Source organism: Emydura macquarii, unplaced genomic scaffold, assembly GCF_026122565.2.
Source record: "Emydura macquarii macquarii isolate MOO-44397 ecotype Brisbane River unplaced genomic scaffold, CSIRO-AGI_Emac_v2 contig_1386, whole genome shotgun sequence".
Classification (NCBI taxonomy): domain Eukaryota; kingdom Metazoa; phylum Chordata; order Testudines; family Chelidae; genus Emydura; species Emydura macquarii.
Genome location: NW_027131523.1, coordinates 2294015 through 2311521, shown reverse-complemented (window position 1 = coordinate 2311521; position 17507 = coordinate 2294015). Strand labels below are relative to the sequence as shown.

At 68.2% G+C, this 17507-nt stretch overlaps 1 protein-coding gene across 3 annotated transcripts; it reads left to right on the top strand.

The window, feature by feature from the left end:
• Positions 1-1236: 1236 nt before the first annotated feature.
• GRIPAP1 (GRIP1 associated protein 1) lies at positions 1237-15726 on the top strand. Of its 3 annotated transcripts, none has more exons than XM_067552361.1 (26): positions 1237-1309; positions 1727-1793; positions 2056-2117; positions 2662-2688; positions 3423-3530; positions 3758-3908; positions 4012-4220; positions 4315-4362; positions 4466-4497; positions 4647-4694; positions 5087-5186; positions 5458-5535; positions 6797-6889; positions 8045-8179; positions 8768-8863; positions 9185-9397; positions 9706-9819; positions 9950-9994; positions 10208-10303; positions 10552-10608; positions 10961-11060; positions 12680-12807; positions 13203-13319; positions 13502-13595; positions 14953-15107; positions 15227-15726. In XM_067552361.1, exons 1-26 carry the CDS (start codon positions 1268-1270, stop codon positions 15320-15322), a joined length of 2511 nt encoding a protein of 836 aa, XP_067408462.1. In that variant the 5' UTR covers positions 1237-1267; the 3' UTR covers positions 15323-15726. The 3 variants fall into 3 exon arrangements, with proteins under 3 accessions (XP_067408462.1, XP_067408461.1, XP_067408463.1); XM_067552360.1 differs by having other exon boundaries at positions 9950-10027; XM_067552362.1 differs by lacking the exon at positions 6797-6889 and having other exon boundaries at positions 9950-10027.
• Positions 15727-17507: the final 1781 nt, after the last annotated feature.

Here is a 17507-nt window from a genome sequence, read left to right as displayed (position 1 = left end):
TTCTCAAAGAGAGTCTCTCAAAGAATCCCTCGCACACATGCAGCCACCTCTGGGGTGGGGCAGCTGGGGAACAGCCGCACATAACGCCACCTGGTTTATTTTTCATGGAAATCAGCAATTCGCCGGGGTGGGTGTGGGGGGGTTAAGTGACACAGAGGTGGGGGGCGGCTGTGGGGAAATGCCGAGGGCTGAACCCGCTGGTTTGTGCCCGAATCACCTAGGCTGGGATGCCTAAGCCCCTCATTCCTCCCGCGCTCGATGCCAGCGGGGACACGAGAGTCCGGCTGAGTCCGTCCAGCCGCCCCCCCGGCTGCCAAGGAGGAGCCCCTCCCCCCATCAGCGGGGCAGCCCCCAAGGGTCCCCCGGGGTCCCCAGCCTCCGCCTTTGCCCCCGCACGGGTCGGGTTCAGTGTCGCCACCGGTCGTGCCCCCCCAGGCCGCCCCCAAAGCAGCTCGGGCCAATCCCCGCACAGGGCGCAGGGGAAACTGAGGCACGGCGGGGGATCGTCCAAATATCACCGAACCCACCCCCCCCCCGGGGCCGGGGGCTCCAGGCTCGTTAGCGCCGCAGCCTGTTAATTAGCCCCGGGGTTAACGAGCCCCTTAATCAGGGGTAATTAGCTAATGGGGGCTGGCTAATCAGCGCTCGTTACCGGACCCAGTAATGGGCCTGGCTGGGCATAAAGGGGGCGGGAGCCAAGGAGGGCCGCCCCGCCCCCCATAGGTGTCACTAATTATTAGTTAATTAATGGTTGGCGCTAATTGGGCAGGGGCCTTTGGAGGACCAAAGGGGGCGACGCTCGCTGCCCGCGTCTCTTTGGTCACCGGGGTTCCGGGCTGGCAGGGGGACGCTCTGCCCACCCGTGGCGCTTTATCTCTATTATGTTCACTTCCGGGAGTCCGCGAGCGTCGCCCCGCGACGCTCTGTCGCTCATGACTCTATGGTCGCGGCTTCCGGTTTCGCGTGCGACGCTCTCTCACCGCCTTTTGGTCTCGCTTTCCGGCTTGAACCTCCACAGCAGCGTCTCTTCCGGCTTGGGGGGGGGGGGAGGGCGCGCGACGTTTCTAGGAACCTTCTGCCACTGGGTGCGACTCTCCCTCCCCCGCCCACTCCCTCTCGATGGTCCCCACTTCCTGCTTCCGGGCGACGCTCTCTCCCTCGCCCTGCCCCCGGCAGCTCTATGTTCCGCCCTTAAAGTCACCTGCGCCTTTAAAGGCCCGGCGGTGGGGGCGGGGCCGTTTTGCCCTCCGACGGGCGGAGCAGGAAGATGGCGCAGGCCCTGTCGGCGGAGGAGTTCCAGCGGCTGCAGGTGCCGGGGGCGGGAGCGGGGCGCGGCCCCCCCGGATCGTCCCCGGCCCCCCGGGGCCGGGCTGAGACCCAGCGCGCCCGGGGCCGGATCGGGGCCCCCAACCGGCCCCCCGCCCCGCCCCCGCACATACCCCGGCCCCTCCCCCCAGCCGGGCGCAGAACCCAGGCGTCCGGCTCTGACCCCCCCCCCCCACACACACATACTCCGGCCCCTCCCCCCAGCCGGGCGCAGAACCCAGGCGTCCGGCTCTGACACCCCCCCCCCACACACACACATATTCCGGCCCCTCCCCCCAGCCGGGCGCAGAACCCAGGCGTCCGGCTCTGACCCCCCCCCCCACATACCCTGGCCCCTCCCCCCCAGCCGGGCGCAGAACCCAGGCGTCCGGCTCTGACCCCCCCCGTGTGTTTGTGGCAGGCGCAGCTGCTGGAGCTGCGGACTCACAACTACCAGCTGTCGGACGAGCTGCGGAAAACCAGCGCGGGTAACGGGGTGCAGCGGGGGGTGCAGCGGGGGGAGGGGAGCGGAGCTGGGGGTGTAGTGGGGGGTCGGGGGGGGCTCGGTGCTGCTGTCACTTCAGCCCCTAGCTGCTCGGGTTGGGGTGACGCTGAGTCTCGGGGGCTCGGCCTCCGCTGCCATGGGGGGGGGAGGTCGGGAGTGGGGCCGGTGCCCCCCACCAGCCCTGCGCGGGGGCCGGAGGGGGCCGTGCGGGGCCGGGCTGGCTGCTGACCGCTCTCTCCCCACAGAACTGACCGGCCTGCGGCAGCGCCTGGCCTTCCTGGAGAAGGAGTTCGCCAAAGCTCAGAAGGTGCCAGCTCTGCCCTGGGACGCGTCCCCCCCCTCCCCTCCCCCCGCCGGTGCCCTGCTCGTCTGACCTGCCGGAGGACCGGGCGAAATACATTGGGGACCAGCTGCATGTGACATCGCCGGGGGAGGGCTCGCCGGGTGCTGAGTTGCAGCCACCTCTGGGGCGGGGCAGCTGGGGAACAGCCGCACAGAACGCCGCCGGGGGCTGTCTTGCCGGGCGCTGAGTTGCAGCCACCTCTGGGGCGGGCCAGCTGGGGAACAGCCGCACAGAACGCCGCTGGGGGAGGGCTCGCCGGGCACTGCAGTGCAGCCACCTCTGGTGTGGGGCAGCTGGGGAACAGCCACACAGAACGCCGCCGGGGGCTGTCTTGCCGGGCGCTGAGTTGCAGCCACCTCTGGGGCGGGCCAGCTGGGGAACAGCCGCACAGAACGCCGCCGGGGGCTGTCTCGCCGGGCGCTGCAGTGCAGCCATCTCTGGGGCGGGTGGGAAGCTGTGCCTCTGCCGTGCTGTTAGTTGCTGACTTTTCTTTTCTTGCTCTTGCCAGGCTCTGAGTAAAAGCAAAAAGGCTCAGGTGAGACTCGTCCTCTTCTTCCCGTGGTTGGAGTGGGAGAGGCTCGGGTGGGCGGGGGCGTCATCTGTCCCTGGGACTAGCATGACTCCCCCCACCAGAGCAGCTGGATGCCTCAGTCGGTAACAGCGGGTTGGGCTTGTGGGCCGGTGCTGTTATTGCCATGCTCTAGGTGGGGAAACTGAGGCACAGAGTCACATAGGGAGGAGTTCTGGCTCCCAGCCCACCGTGCTCTAACCACTAGACATCACTCCCCTCCCAGAGGCAGGAAAGAGCCCAGGAATCCGGGCTCCTAGCACCTTCCCTCCCCCCCCCCCACGCTAACCACTAGACCTCACTCCCCTCCCAGAGCTAGGAGAGAACCCAGGAATCCTGGGCCCCAAACCGGCACCCTCACAGCTGCAGTCAATCACCCCCTCTTGGGAAAGTCGGGGGGCAATGACCTGGGGGTGCCTGGTTCTGGGACTCGCCCAATTTCCGCCCTCTGTGGGGAGGGGAGGACGGAGGGCTTTGGGGGTGAGGGAGGTTGGGGGGGGCAGATTTGGGGGTAGCCCTAGGGATCAGTGGGCAAAGTTGGGATCGGTGTTGAAGGGAAGGTGGTGCTTTGGGGTAGTGAGAGTGTGGGGGGTGGGGGTGAATCCCTGCAAGGAGCAGGGAGGGCGCTGGGGGAGGGGTGCCCTGGGGGGTTCGGAGCCGGCCGGTCTCTGCCCTGCTCCCCTCACCCCGCCGCCCCGCAGGAGGTGGAGGCCTTGCTCGTGGAGAATGAGATGCTGCAGAGCAAACTCCACAGCCAGGAGGAGGATTTCCGGCTGCAGAACAGCACCCTCATGCAGGAGCTGTCCAAGGTACCGGCGCTGGGGCTCTCCCCTGGCAGGCAGGGCCGGGTGTGGGGGGCGCCATGGGGCAGGAGTGGAGGAGGGGGCTGGGCAGGGCCGGGCTCTGGGTGGGGGGGAGATCCCTAGCCACGAAGATACCCCGGAGTTTGTCCAGCAGCCCCTGAGATACCCCCGGCGAGGGGGAGCCCGTCATGTGTGTTCCCTTTTGACCCCTGCCTCGGTTTCCCTGCGTCCAGCTGTGCTCCCAGATCGAGCAGCTGGAGAAGGACAACCAGAAGATGCAGGGAGACGTCCTGGCGCCAGATGGGCCCCCGACCCCTGGGCCCGTGGACGGGGAGTTCCTCAGGCTACGGGCCGAGAACACGGCTCTGCAAAAGAACGTGGCAGGTAACCCGGTGCCTGGGGGGGCGCCGTGGGGCTGGGCAGAGGGCGCTCTCCCTAGCCGTCAGGACTGGCCGGGGAGGGCGGGGCAGTAACTCTGTCCCCACAGCCCTGCAGGAGCGCTTTGGGAAGGAGATGGCCTGCCAGGCCGAGGGGCGGGGGGACGGCCCCCGGGCGCCAGGCCCCACTGGGGAGGCCGTGGCCGAGCAGACGCCAGACGCCGGCCCCTGCCAGCAGCTGCCGTCGGCACTGGAGCTGAAGTGGGAGACGGAGCGGGAAGAGAAGAGGCTGCTGAAGGAGCAGCTGCAGAGCCTGGAGGTCAGGGGGGACACGGGCTGTGCTGGGGGGCAGAGGGTCCCGGGCCGGAGGCTCCTGTGGGGCTGACCGCCCCCTTTCTCCTCTCTCTCCCCAGACAGCCAAGCAGGCTGAGATCTCCCGGCTTCAGGAGGAGCTGAACAAGGTGGGTGGGGCCGACCGAGTGGGACCCACCCAGTGGGGGGGGGAGACCGTGGGGGGTCCGTGGTGACCCCGACTGACGGCGTCTCGCTCTCCTCTCTCCGCAGCTCGCTGAGAAACTGAAGAAAAAGCAAGAGAGGTAGGGCCAGGACTCCTGGGTTCTTCCCTGCCCGTGGGAGGGGCGCGGGGAGCGGAGCAGAGCTGGCGCCCCCGTGCTCCATGCCCTGCCCCAGAGCCAGCCAGCCCCCCACCCGCTGTATTTTGTGTGACCGTCCGTTTCTCTCCTAGCTTCCTGCGGCTGCAGACAGAGAAGGAAGCTCTGTACAACGACAGCAGGTCAGGGGGGCTGCCGGGGGGCGGGCGGGCGGGCGGGTGGGCGAGCGGCTGCTTGGGGCTGGCTGAGGCCGGACGGGCAAGACCCCGTGTGCAGGCCCTAGCGCGGTGTGTGAAACGCGCTCGGGGCCGGGCACCGGAGCCAGAACACGGCAGGTCCGGGGGACGCACCTTGTTCTCTGGTAGAATCCAGCTGTTCTCTGCCTGTGCGCGCACCGTGGGGGGGCAGGGGAGGCACACACAAAGCAGGACTTGCTCCCCACCCCCGGCTGCAGGAGGGGAGTGGGGGCTAGTGGTTAGAGCGGGGGCGGGCTGGGAGCCAGGACTCCTGGGTTCTCTCCCCCTCCCTGTGTCCCCGGGTACGACGGGTCCGATGGTTGCGATTCCTCGTCCAGGACCAAAATCGAGGAGATCCAGCAGAGGCGGGACGAGGAGCTGAAATCACTGCAGCTTCGGAACCAGAAACTGCTGCAGGAGGCGCAGGCAGCCACGCAGGTGAGGGTGGGGCGGGGTGTGGGGCGGGGCGGGGGCTGGCGAGAGGGGGAGACAGGCAGTGTGCAGGGCTGGGGGATTTGTGGGGGGGGATGAGGGGCTGCCTAGGGTGGCATGGGGGAGTGTGGGGGTCGGGGGGTCCAGGGTGCACAGAAGGCAGTGGGGACAGGTGGGGGGGCTCTGAGCTGTTGGGGGATCATGGTTTGGGGCTGGGGGGCCCATGGGGGGCTGGGTGCAGGCACGGCGCGCTCTCCCAGCCCCCTGTCCCCGGCAGAGCACCTCGGAGGCCCGGGACCAGCTGCAGAGCCAGCAGAGGGAGCACGCAGACGCGCTTCGCGCGCTCCAGGACCAGGTGAGGGGGCCCAGAGCGGCGGGGCGGTGGCTTCTCCTGCCTGGGGCCGCCCAGGCCTGGATCCCTCGCACGGGGCGGTGGAGTGAGCTGGTTGGGGCGGGGGCTGAGAGCCCGGACTCCTGGGTTCTCTCCAGGCTCGGGGGGCGGGATCTGGTCCTTCCTTCCCTCCCTGCTTTTCACCAGGAAGATGCAGGAGCCAGCGCCAGGCCGCGTCTCTCCCCCAGCCCCCGTTTATCTCACCTCCCGAGCCCCCGTCCCGCGGCAGCCGGGGCTCCCGGGGCTGGAAAGGGACCCGGCCCCGCTGGGTTTCTCCCCCTCCTTGCTCTGCCTTTCGCCTCCGTGCTCTCATTTCAGACCCCGGCGCGCAGCCTGTTCCTGCCACCCCTTTGCCTGGGTCTCGCCTTCGTGCCGCGTCCCGCCAGCTTCCTCTCGGCTTTCCCCGGGGCAGGCCGCAGCGTCGCCGTCCCCTAGAGCCCCGTTTTCACCATCGTTTGCCGCTCCTTTCCTCGCCTTTCATTCGAACCCGCCTGCTCCGGGCCCCTTGCTGTCTGCGTTGCCCGGGGCCTTCGCTTCCCCCGTTGCGTTTGGCATTTCGTGGCCCTTCGTCGCCTTCTCCTTCCTTGTCCCCTTGGGTTTTCTCGCCTCCCCCTGAGCTCCGGACCCGTTTCTCCCCATGGATTTTTACATTTCATGGTGTTTTGGTCGCCCGGCGCCTCGTGCTTTGGTTTCCCGTTGGACTAGGAAGCAGCTTGTGTTGCCCGGCGCCCTTGGCCGTCCGTTGTCCTCGGTTTGTCTGTTGTGCCTTCGGCGTTTCCCGGGGGTTGGGGGCACGTCGCTGCCTGGGGCTTTAACTGGCTTTGCGTTTCCAGCCCGAGGCCGGTCGCTCTCTTCGTTCGGCAGGGGACGCAGGCTTCCTTCGCGGCTGTTTAGTTGTTGTGCCTCGCGCTTGCAATACAAGCAACGCCTGGCTTTGCAGGGCCAGCTGTGGTGCAGCTGCCGTGCGCAGCCGCTGGAGGCGCCCTTTGCAAGGGAGGGCAGCGGTGGCGCACCTGAGGCACAGCTGGGGAAACTGAGGCACCAGTGGGGACTTGGCAGTGGTGGAGCCGGGAGTCCGGCCCCCAGCGTGACGCGTTGCTGCACGTACTGTCGCGTTGTGCTTCTCTCTCCTCCTCCTCCTCGTCTGCTCTGTGTTAACGTCCGTCTCTCTTTCTGCTTCCGTCTCTGGGGCGTCCCCCTGCCCGCTCCGTGCCCCCCGGGGCAGGTGGCCTGCCAGAGCGCAGAGAGCCAGGAGCAAGTAGAGACGATTCTCTCTGAGAACGATGCCCTGAGAACCAATCTTGCTGCGCTTGAACAGGTACCCGCTGGGCACGCTCGGCGCTGGGGGGCGCCATGTTGCAGGGAGGGTGGGGCCGGGCAGGGGGTGTTCTCCCCGGCTGTTGGGCCGGGCGCTGGGGGGCGCCGTGTTGCAGGGAGGGTGGGGCCGGGCAGGGGGTGTTCTCCCCGGCTGTTGGGCCGGGCGCTGGGGGGCGCCGTGTTGCAGGGAGGGTGGGGCCGGGCAGGGGGTGTTCTCCCCGGCTGTTGGGCCGGGCGCTGGGGGGTGCCGTGTTGCAGGGAGGGTGGGGCCGGGCAGGGGGTGTTCTCCCCGGCAGTTGGGCCGGGCGCTGGGGGGCGCCGTGTTGCAGGGAGGGTGGGGCCGGGCAGGGGGCGTTCTCCCCGGCAGTCGGGCCGGGCGCTGGGGGGCGCCGTGCTGCCACACTCACGGTCATTTCTCCCCCCGGGCGTGCGCGCGCTGAAGATCTCGGTCCAAATCCCCATTTGCGTTGCTCTCAGCCGGGCTCCTCCGCCCCGGCCCGCAGCCCGGTGGGGTTTGATTTGGGTCCCGGGTTCTCCTGTGCGGCCTACCCTAAAACTCTGATGCTGCTGCTGCGCGGCTGTTCCCCCCCCCGGCTGCCCCGCCCCAGAGGTGGCTGCATCTCCGAGCCAGGCCTGTGTGTCGAAGCGCGCCGAGGAGGCGTGCGACGCTGTTGTGCTGAATTCCCACTTTCTCCTGCTGCTGGATTCCTTCCTCTGTCGCCCTGGGTCTGACCTGGGAAACCCGCCAGGATTTTCTCTTTGTGTCCCCTCTGCTCTGTTCACCCTTGTTCGGGGGGTGGAGGATTGTTTCCCCCGCCCCGGTCTGTGTCCTGTGCTGTGGCATTAATAATCCCGGCCCCTGGCTCTCAGCCTTTCCCTTACCCCAGCCCCCCATACCTGGCTCCTGCACCCCTCACGTGATGTCTGGGGGTTCCCGACCCTTTCCAGTGACTCGGGCTGCCCTGTAGCCAAGGGCAGGCTTCCAGCTCAGCACGATGCGTGTGGGGTTTGGGCTCCTTCCTTGTCCCAGGAGATTCTGGAATAACCTAGCCCGGGCGGGGCGGGGCAGGGGTTGGTCTGCCCTACCTTCCGGTGGCGGGTAGTTCCCCAGGCTGAGCTGTTGAAGCCGAGCCTCCTGTCCCTTCCTGCTGTTCAGATCCAGACGTCGAAGACCCAGGAGCTGAATCTGCTGCGGGAGCAGAGCGCTGCGCTCAGCCTGGCGCTGCAGCAGCGGGACAGCGAGAAGGAGGCGCTGGCCACGCAGCGGGACGACCTCGACACGCAGCTGCAGGTGGGGGACGGTTCCTGGGTGAGGCTCACCCTGCCCTCGGGGCTGCGGTTCTCTGATCTGCCCCGGGACGGGGGGCGGTTTGGGCTGTTCATGGGGGGCCGTGTTCCCGACCGACGAGCGGCCCGCTTGGAAACGAAATGTTGGCGTCCCTGTGTGGCCACGGGCCAGGCGACCCGGTGGCCGCCAGCGGGAAGGGGATGGAAAATGAGGCAGAAAACCTCTGCGCACGGCTCTGCAAGTCCGGACGTGCCCCACCCTGGCATCTGTCTCCAGCTGCGCTCACCCCGGCCAAGCCTTCGGGGACTGACGGCCGGGGAGCCGGGAACGAGGGGGGCTCTCCTGCTTCGAGACGGTGGGGGGCTGGGGCAGGGGCAGGGCTGTGAGCTCACAAGCGGCGCGGGGAGGAAAGCGGGTCTGCCAGCCAGGAGTCCCACAGGTGAACGGCTGCGTCTGGCATTCAGCCAGCCCTGTCCCTAGCGCGTCAGGGCCACCCCTTCTTACTGGCTTCCCCGGGAAGGCCCCGGTGTCCCTGGCTGAGCGGTGGCGGCAGCGTCTTTATTGGGGCCTCTTGGTTTTGGTGCCCCCCAGGAGTCGATCCGAGCCAACGGCCGCCTGCTGGAGCAACTGCAGGAGCTGGGCCAGGAGAAGGAGAAGCTGTTCCTGGAACTGGAAGAGGCCAGGAAGGTGAGGGGTAGGGTGGGCACTGGGCAGGAGGCCTCTCCCCTGACAATTAGGGTCAGGCGCTGGGGGGCGCCGGGGCCATCTCCCCTGGCAGTTGGCTGGGTGTTGAGGGAGCAGACTGGGGGGCTGGGCAGGGGCCATCTCCCCTGACAGTCAGAGCCAGGTGCTGTGGGGCCAGGGGCTGGGCAAGGGGTGCCCACCCCGGCTGTGGGGGGCTGGGTGCTGGGGGACACAGCGCTGTGGGGGGCTGGGCAGGGGGCATCTCCCCTGGCAGTCGGCCGGGCGCCGTGGGGCAGGGGACTCAGCCGGGGGCTCTCCCCGCAGAGCGCAGACAAGCGCAAGTGCATGCTGGACGAGATGGCCGTGGAGACGCAGCAGGAGAAGGGGCGGCACGCGGAGGCGCTGGCGGCCCTGCGGGGGCGGCACCAGAAGGAGGTGCTGGGCATCCGGGCGCGCTACGAGAAGGAGCTGCGCACCCTGCACGAGGAGAAGCAGCACCACGAGGAGGAGCTGCGCGTGCAGCTCAAGGAGGAGAAGGTGTGGGGGGGGGGCACTTCTGGGGGGGAGGCCAGTGATTTCCATCCCTCCCTGTCTCAAACAGCTGTTCCCCCGTGAGCCCACCCCAGAGCTGGCTGCATCTCAGTGCCAGGCGAGCATCCCCCATGCAGCGTTATATGCGGCTGTTCCCCAGCTGCCCCGCCCCAGAGGTGGCTGCATGCTAGCCAAGAATTCCCCCCCCCCCCCCGATGGGCGGGGTCGAGCCGGCTCTGCTGCTGTGGAACCCGGGTGCCCGTCGTGTCGGGGGGCTGCAGTGACGGGGCTGTGTGCCTCTCTCCCTGCCGCAGGCCCGCAGCCGGGATCTGGAGACCTCGCAGCAGACGGTGGAGGAGCTGCGCCTGCAAATCCAGTCCATGGACGGGGCCAAAGGGTGGTTTGAGCGGCGGCTCAAGGAAGCAGAGGTAGGAAAGGCCCCGGGCCCCCTTCCCGGCCCCAGCCCTGGGGCTGGGTGGGAGCCCCTGGAGGGGAAAGGCCCCCGTCCCTATCCCCCTCCCCCATGTTCACTCCGGGCGTCTCTTTGTCACGCTGCAGGAGTTGATTGAAAAGCACCAACGGGACCACGAAGAGGCGTTTCAGGTGTGTAAGGAGCAGCACTTGGCGGAGTTGAAGGTATGACGGGCAGCGCCCCACCCCAGAGGTGGCTGCATCTCCGTGCCGGGGAGCCCTCCCTGTGGGGCGTTCTGTGGGGCTGTTCCCCAGCTGCCCCGCCCCAGAGGTGGCTGCATCTCTGGCTTCTGTGGGGCCGATGGCCCGTTATTAACCCCTCGCTGCCTGTGTCCCTCCCCTCAGGTAAAGGACCATGAGCTGGAAGCCGCCAAGGAGCAGGTGAGGGCGGCCGAGAGCGCCAGCGCCGAACACGTTGACGCGATCGGCCGGCTGAGACAGGTGAGGGGGGGTCGCCCGGCCGGCTTCCCCCAAACGGGCACCCCCAGGAGGCTGCTGGGTCTTGCTCCGCACACGCCAGCGTGGTCCCGGCCCCCAGACTCTGAGCGTGGCTCATGCAAGCCACTGGCGCCCGGGTCCCCTTCCTGCTCTGGCCCCAGAGCCCCCGGTGCCGGGCTGTGGGGGGTTCCCAGGGCAGGGAGCCGGGCAGGAGGCCGCAGGGGGGGAACCAACGGCCTCGTCTCTTACAGGAGGTGAAGGACACGGTGGACGGACAGCGCATCCTGGAGAAGAAAGGCAGTGCCGCCGTGAGTGCCCCGTGTCCTTCCAGCACCGGGGTGGAACCCAGCCCCCCCGCTCTAACCCCTAGCCCCCACTGCCCTCCCAGAGCCGGGAAGAGAACCCAGGCGTCCTGGCTTCCAGTCCCCCGGCTCTAACCCCTAGCCCCCACTCCCCTCCCGGAGCCAGCACAGAGCCCACGCGCTCTGCAGAGGGGTTGTCACTCTGCTCCGTGATGCGCTGCGGCCCCGTCTCCCCGCGGAGCCCCCTGCTCCCCCAGGCTCCGCGGAGCCCCCTGCTCCCCCAGGCTCCGCGGCGTTCTGGGCCCAGCGGCCCCCGGAACCAGCGGCTGGTTGAAATCTTTGCCTCCCGTCGCCGTAGCTCAAAGATCTGAAGCGGCAGCTGCACCTGGAGAGGAAGCGGGCGGATAAGCTGCAGGAGCGACTGCAGGAGATCTTGACCAACAGCAAGACCCGGACAGGTGAACGGGGACGGGACTGGGGCTTTTCCCCTCGGCGGGCACCGGCTCCGATCTGCCCCCAGGGCAGGGGACTGGCTGGCTTGGGGGGGGAGGAGGGAATGGGACACTGAGCCTGCGTCCCCTCAACCTTCTACTGCCAAAGGATTCAAAGTCTCTTCCCAAGCGCCTTCTCACAAGTATGGCTTGCCTGGCGCTGAGATGCAGCCACTTCTGGGGTGGGGCAGCTGGGGAACCGCCGCACAACGAATCTGGGGTTGTCTTAGCCCGTGCCCTGCAGGGGCGGCGTCAGCACAGCTGGTGCACTGTTTCCTCCCCCACTATTAGGGGGCAGCCCCCCGTTCTCCAGCGCCCGGCTTGGTCCAAGCCCCCTGCTCTGAACCTGCAGGGCTGTTTCCAAGTGTGTCCTTCATTGCTGGGTACCCGAGGGTAATGCTGGAGGGGGTGCAAGCGTCTCCTCCTCCCAGCCCTCCATCCATCCCTGAGCCATGGCTCCTAAATCGGGCCGCTCCTGGGGCCAGGTGGGAAAGAACAACCTGTGGAACTCCTCGCTGTGTGATGACCAACAAGTTCAGCGAGCAGCCGAGTGGGGAGGGTCTTGAAACTGAAAGGGGACGTGTGTCTCCCCAGCTCAGCTCCTTCGTCCGTCCCCGGCATAACTGTCAGCTAGGGCAACGAACCCTGAAATGCCAACCCCTGATATGGGGGGGGGGGAGAGCAGGGGCCTGGGAGCCAGGACTCCTGGGTTCTCTCCCTGGCTGCGGGAGGGTCTCCACACCGGGTGGCTATTTCCCCAGCTGACCCGCTCCAGAGGCAGCTGCATGTGGGGGATGAAACGCCGCGCGGCGGAGCTGTCTGTGCCAGCCTCTGCGTTGCCGTGAGGCTCTCGCTTGGCACCCCAGCCGCCAGCGTCCTGCTGCCCCGACACCGACCCAAGGCAGGTCCCCGGGACGCCGACCCTTGGCTGCCGCGGTAGATGGGGGGGCTCCCAGGGGCTGGATTGGATTCGGTGGGATTTCATCTGGAGTCAGTCCCGGAGTGCAGCGGGGCCACGCCTGAGTTTGGATCTCAGCGCTCCGGGGTCAGGCTGTTTTCAGCTGACGCCTCCTCGCTCACCGAGATGGGAGTCAGCTCCCGGATCGGTGCCAACTCCGGCCTCTCGCCCGTTCATCGGCTCCCCTGTCCCGCCCCCACGTTGCCGCGTCATTCTCCGGGGCGTGGGAGGGGAGAACAAATCCAGATCTCTGCAAACGGGCACGTTATCAGCGCCCAGCATGCCGGCCCTGAGTGATGTTATGTGCAGCTGTTCCCCAGCTGCGCTGCCCCAGAGGTGGCTGCATCTCAGCACCGGGCAGGCCATGCCCGTGGGGCATCGCTGCCCCCACATCTTCGGCCTGTTTAGTCTCTACACAGGCTGTGAATTGTTCCTGTGCGGGTAGGAATTTTGCCAGGGAATTTGGGGGGGGCGGCATTAAACTGCATCAGCAGGGGTGTGTGCTGTGCTGAGCCATTCAGAACGGAGGCAGGGGGGAGCCGGGACTCCTGGGTTCTCTCCTCAGCTCTGGGAGGGGAGGCAGGAGTTGGGAGCCCGGACGCCTGGGTTCGATGTCTTCTCTCCGCAGGCATGGAGGAGCTGGTTCTGGCTGAGATCAGCTCCCCCAGCCGGGTGCAAACGGGCGACAGCAGCAGCATCTCCTCCTTCAGCTACCGGGAGATCATGAAGGAGGGCTCGGGGCCCGGCAGCACCAAGGTGAGGGGCGGGGCTTCCTGCCTGGGGGAGGGGCCTCTTGTGTACGAAGCCCCCCCCCCATGCTCGGCTCCCCCTCCCAAATAGAGGCGGGACCTCTTCAGCCAGCTCTGGCTGCAGCCCCCCTGCACCTTCCTGTCCCCCCTCCCTGCCCAGGGGGTGTGGCCTGGTCTGCTGCTAGCCCCAGCCCCTTACAGGCTCCGCCCCATGCCTAGACTCCTCCCCTTCCCATTCCCTATTACTGCTGCCCCCCATTTCCCCCACACTCTGGCCCTATGCCCACCACCCAGGCTCCGCCCCCATAGTAGGCTCCACCCCACAAACCCTGTTATCCCTTCCCGTGGGGTTTGGCCGTCAATCAGGGCAGCCCCTCGCCCCCCCTTTTTCTGCCCCCCCAGTCCAACACAGGCAGCCCCCAGTCCCAGCGCCCCCCGGACCTGTCGGACGAGGAGATCTCGGAGCTGTTCCAGCGGCTGGCGGACACCCAGCAGGAGAAGTGGCTGCTGGAGGAAAAGGTACCAGGCTCGCCTCGAGGGGGGCGCTGGGGAGCCGGGGGCGGGGTGAGCGGGGGGCTGCGGGTGGGAGTGAGGGGCCCTGGCAGAAGTGGGGGCGGGGAGCCCAGGGCTGGGCGAGCAGGGGGCTGCGGGTCAGGAGTGAGGGGCAACATCTGGGGGGGCTCTCACCTTGCCCCCCCCAGGTGAAACATCTGGAGGTGAGCAGCACCTCGATGGCGGAGGATCTGTGCCGGAAGAGCGCCATCATTGAGACCTACGTCATGGACAGCCGCATCGGTGAGGACCCTGGCGTCCGGGGGGGCTGGGCTATCGTGGTTAGAGCGGGGGCGGCTGGGAGCCAGGACTCCTGGGTTCTCTCCCCGGCTGGGCGGGATGGGGGCTCACAGGGAGACCTCATTCGCTGCCATCTCCCGCTAGGGTGATGGGCGGCCGCGGGGGCGTCTCCCTGGGCGGGGGTTTGGTTCATCACCCGGTGGCCGAGCCATTGCCACCAACCGTTCCCGAGCGCGCACCCCTGGCCAGCGTTCTATGCGGCTGTTCCTAGACCCCCCCTCCAGAGGTGGCTGCAATCCTATTAGTGTTCTCCAAGTCTCTTCCATCTACATGGAAGGAAAGCGAAGCACGTGGCTGTGTGAGAGAGAAGGACCCTGCATCTCACTCCACACGCCCCGAGCCAGCCAGTCCCCCCACCCTGGGGCAGATGGGGGCCTGCGCTCCCTGGAGGGGAAAGGGCTCGGGGCCGGATCCCTGCACCCAGCAATTGCCCCGTCCCGTGGCTCCTCCAGGACTCAGGTGTTTCCCTCCGGCTCCTTCCAGCCTGGGTCACCTTGGGCGGGAGACGGCTCCGGGAATCGATCCAGCCTGCATCAGCCCTGGCGCCGCCCCCCTCCCCCCCCCCCTGCGCTAAGTGGGGGGAGCTGGGGCCAGGCAGAAGTAGGAGCTGTGGGGCGCTGTGCTGGGGGGGGCTGGTTCAGCTCACCAAACATGTGAGCGGCTGGGCCGGCAGGTGCCTGGGGACCCCGCACTCAGCTCCTCTCCCTCCTGGGCCGGCTGGGCTCAGACCTAGCCATGCCCCACGGGGGACGCAGCTGCCTCTGGGGCGGGGTGAAGTGGGGGGGGGGGGAGCTGCGGCAGCAGGAAGGAGGCGGTGCCCCGGCTATAAATAGCTCCTGTGGGGGCGGGTTCCCCTTGGCCGGGCAGTCCACGGTGCCCGCAGGGCGTCTGCAACGACGGCTAAAAATAACCTCCCTGCATCTCGTCCTGTGCCCTGGGTCTGCACAGCGCTGTGCTGGGGGGGACCCAGGCGTCCGGGCTGCCACCACCCCCATGCACCACCCAGGGAAGAGAAGAAGGGGGTCTAAGGGCTGGGGGAAGCCCTGACAGCTGGGTTCTTTCCCCCTTCCTGGGAGGGGCGCAGGGGCCTAGTGGTTAGAGCGGGGGGGAAGGGGTGCTAGGAGCCCGGACTCCTGGGTCCCATTTTTCCAGCTTATCCTTCCAGGGCCCCGTCCTGCCCGGGGCTGGGTCTCCTTCCGCTCCGGCTGCCTGGAGAACAGGAGCGCCCCCTCCCCCCCCCACTGTTTATTGTAGGGTCTCGCAGTGGCCGCATGGCTTGACCTTGCCCTGCCCCCTGCAGACGTGTCGGCGGCCCACGGGCCCCTGGAGCGGGGTGGCCTGGCCAGCGTCCTGCGGGACCTGGTCAAGCCGGGCGACGAGAACCTGCGGGAGATGAACAAGAAGCTGCAGAACCTGCTGGAGGAGCAGCTCACCAAGAACCTGCACCTGCAGAAGGTGAGGGGCGGGGCCTCGACCGGGGGCGGGGCCTGCGGCCGGGGGGCGGAGTCAGGGGAGCTGCTGTAGGTTGTCCCGGACACCTGGGTCCTCACCTTCCCTCTCTCCGTCTCTTCCAGCACCTGGAACTCCTGTCCCAGGAGGTCGTCCGGCTCAGCAAGGAGCGCGCCCCCTTGGCCCCCCCCAACAGCGACCACCCCAGCGGGGCCCACTGAGTGACCCCCAAGGGGGGGGCCAGGGCTGGGGCAGCGGGGCCCCCCTGTTCCCATAGCCCCCCCCTTACTCTTGCTTTAACTGGTGTCATCCCTGCTCCCCGCAGCATTGGGGGCCCGGGGAGGGGGTGTTGCCCCACCGCCAGCATCTTCCTGCCCCCCCCAACCCCCATGTACAGTAGGTGGGGGAGGGGATGCATTAACCCTTTGCTGCTCACCTCTGCAATTAATTTTGCTCCCCCTGAACTCTGCTCCCCATCGGCCCCCCCAGTTATCCCCTCCCCCAGGTCCAGTGCCAGGGGTGGAGTGGGGGGGTGGTAACTGGCCCTTTAAGAAGCAGAGGGCAGAGGGGCTGTTTTGGGGCGCTGCCGCTGCTGGCAGGAGGGGGAACCATGGCTCCCCCCACAGGCTGCGTGAGGGGCTCGGGGGGCCTGCAGGGTGCGAGTGTGGGGCTCCTTCGTCAGCGGCGAGGTCCCCCCATCTCAGCTCCTGTACCCGTCATGCATGGTCCCAGCTTGCTGTACCCCCTTATCTTGTCATCCCCCCCCGCCTGCGCCCCCTGCCCAGCCATTGTACAAAGCCGGAGTTAATACATGTGTATATATGGGTCTCATGGTGGAAGTTGGGGGGCTGCTGGGGGGGGGGGGCTGTACCATAGTCTAACTGCACTTTTCTCCCCTCCCCCCCACGTGGGGGGGCTGCTATTTAATGTGTCAGTGATGTGTACCCCAATAAAGAAACGGGTGCTCGCCTCCTGCTGTCATTTGTGGGGGGCTGGGCTGGGCTGGGGGTCGCCCCTGGCAGGTGGGGGGAGGGGCAGCTAGGTTGGCTCTAGGGGTTGCTGTGGGGTGGGAAATGGCTGGCAGTGGGGCAGGGCCCTCGCCTGCCTCTCTGCCCCAGGGCGCCCAGCCTGCGTTACTGCCATGTGGAGCCTGAGGTGGGGCTGCCTCAGCACCAGGCCAGACCTGCCCCGTGGCGTTATGGGGGGCTGTTCTGTGGTGCTGCACCCCAGAGGTGGCTGCATCTCGGTTCTGGGGGGTGGCCTGGGGCAGGGTCTGGCACCAAAGCGCTGCCCTGCAGTGATTTCCCCCCAACAAAACTCGGGGGGTGGTAAGGGGGTGGTGACGTCACCCACAGCCCCCCTGGCCCCGCCCCCCTGCTCTGCGGGTGCCCCTCACTCCCGCCCTGCAGCCCCCGCCCTTCTGGGTTCCTTTTGCGGGGAGAAGGGGCGGGACAAAACCCTCCTGGCCAATGGGCGGCCGGCCCGCTTTTCCCTCAGCCAATCAGCGGCTGTTTAAACGCGGCCCACAGTCGGGAGCAGTGAAGGGGCGAGTTCTCCCGGGCCGGTGTTGGGGGGGGCAGGACCCCGACAGGATCCTCCGCGCTGCCCAGCCCCGACAGCGGGGCCAGCCGGGGGGGCCGAGGGCTGGGGCGTTGGGGAACTCCCGGCCTCCGTCCGGGCTGGGCTCGAACCCGGCTCCCGGAGATCAATCGCTCCCCGGGGGCGGGCAGGGCCCGTGGCAAACAGCCCCAGCGGGGGGGGCAGGTCCATGGGCCCAAATCAACAGGGGGCCCAAAACGGTCGCGTTTTCCCCTGGCCGTACCCGGGCGGGAGCTTGTGCTATGATGCAGCCAGCTCTGGGGCGGAGCTGCTGGGGAACAGCCGCACAGAACAGCACCGGGGCGGCCTCGCCCGGCGCGGAGATGCAGCCAGCTCTGGGGCGGGGTGCTCGGGCATGTGGGACAAGCCCTGAAGGAGATGCAGGGGGGGCGGGGGGCGGGACCCGGCCCCCCCCCCCCCCCCCGGGTTCTCCGCGTGCGGTAGATAAAAGCCAGAAACCCCCTGGGCTCGGCAGTGGGGTCTAGCGGTTAGAGCGGGGGTGGGGGGCGGGAGCCCGGACTCCTGGGTTCTGAGCGGGGCGGGGGTTGGGCGGATCCGGAGCCGGTTTTTTCTGGGGCGCGTCTCGCGGCACTTGGACGTTTTGGGGGCACCGGCGCCGCCTGTCACCGAGGAGCCTGTGAGGGGCCGATGACGGGGCTGGCGCGATTCCTGCTGCGCGGGGGGGGGCCTCGGCTCTGATCCCAGCGGGGGGGGGGCTGGCCTGAGCTCTCCCCCCCAGCCCTGCCGGTGCCCCCCCGCCCCTGGCTCGCAGCCCGTCCCGGAGTCGCTCCGGTATCGATCCGCGCT

Bases quoted from the DNA above. Each gene is read 5' to 3' on its own strand.
- GRIPAP1 (XM_067552360.1), top strand. From the start codon at position 1,268: ATGGCGCAGGCCCTGTCGGCGGAGGAGTTCCAGCGGCTGCAG. The intron at 2,689-3,422 runs GTGAGACTCGTC...GCCGCCCCGCAG, and splicing joins GTAAAAGCAAAAAGGCTCAG to GAGGTGGAGGCCTTGCTCGT. The intron at 11,061-12,679 runs GTGAACGGGGAC...TTCTCTCCGCAG, and splicing joins CAACAGCAAGACCCGGACAG to GCATGGAGGAGCTGGTTCTG.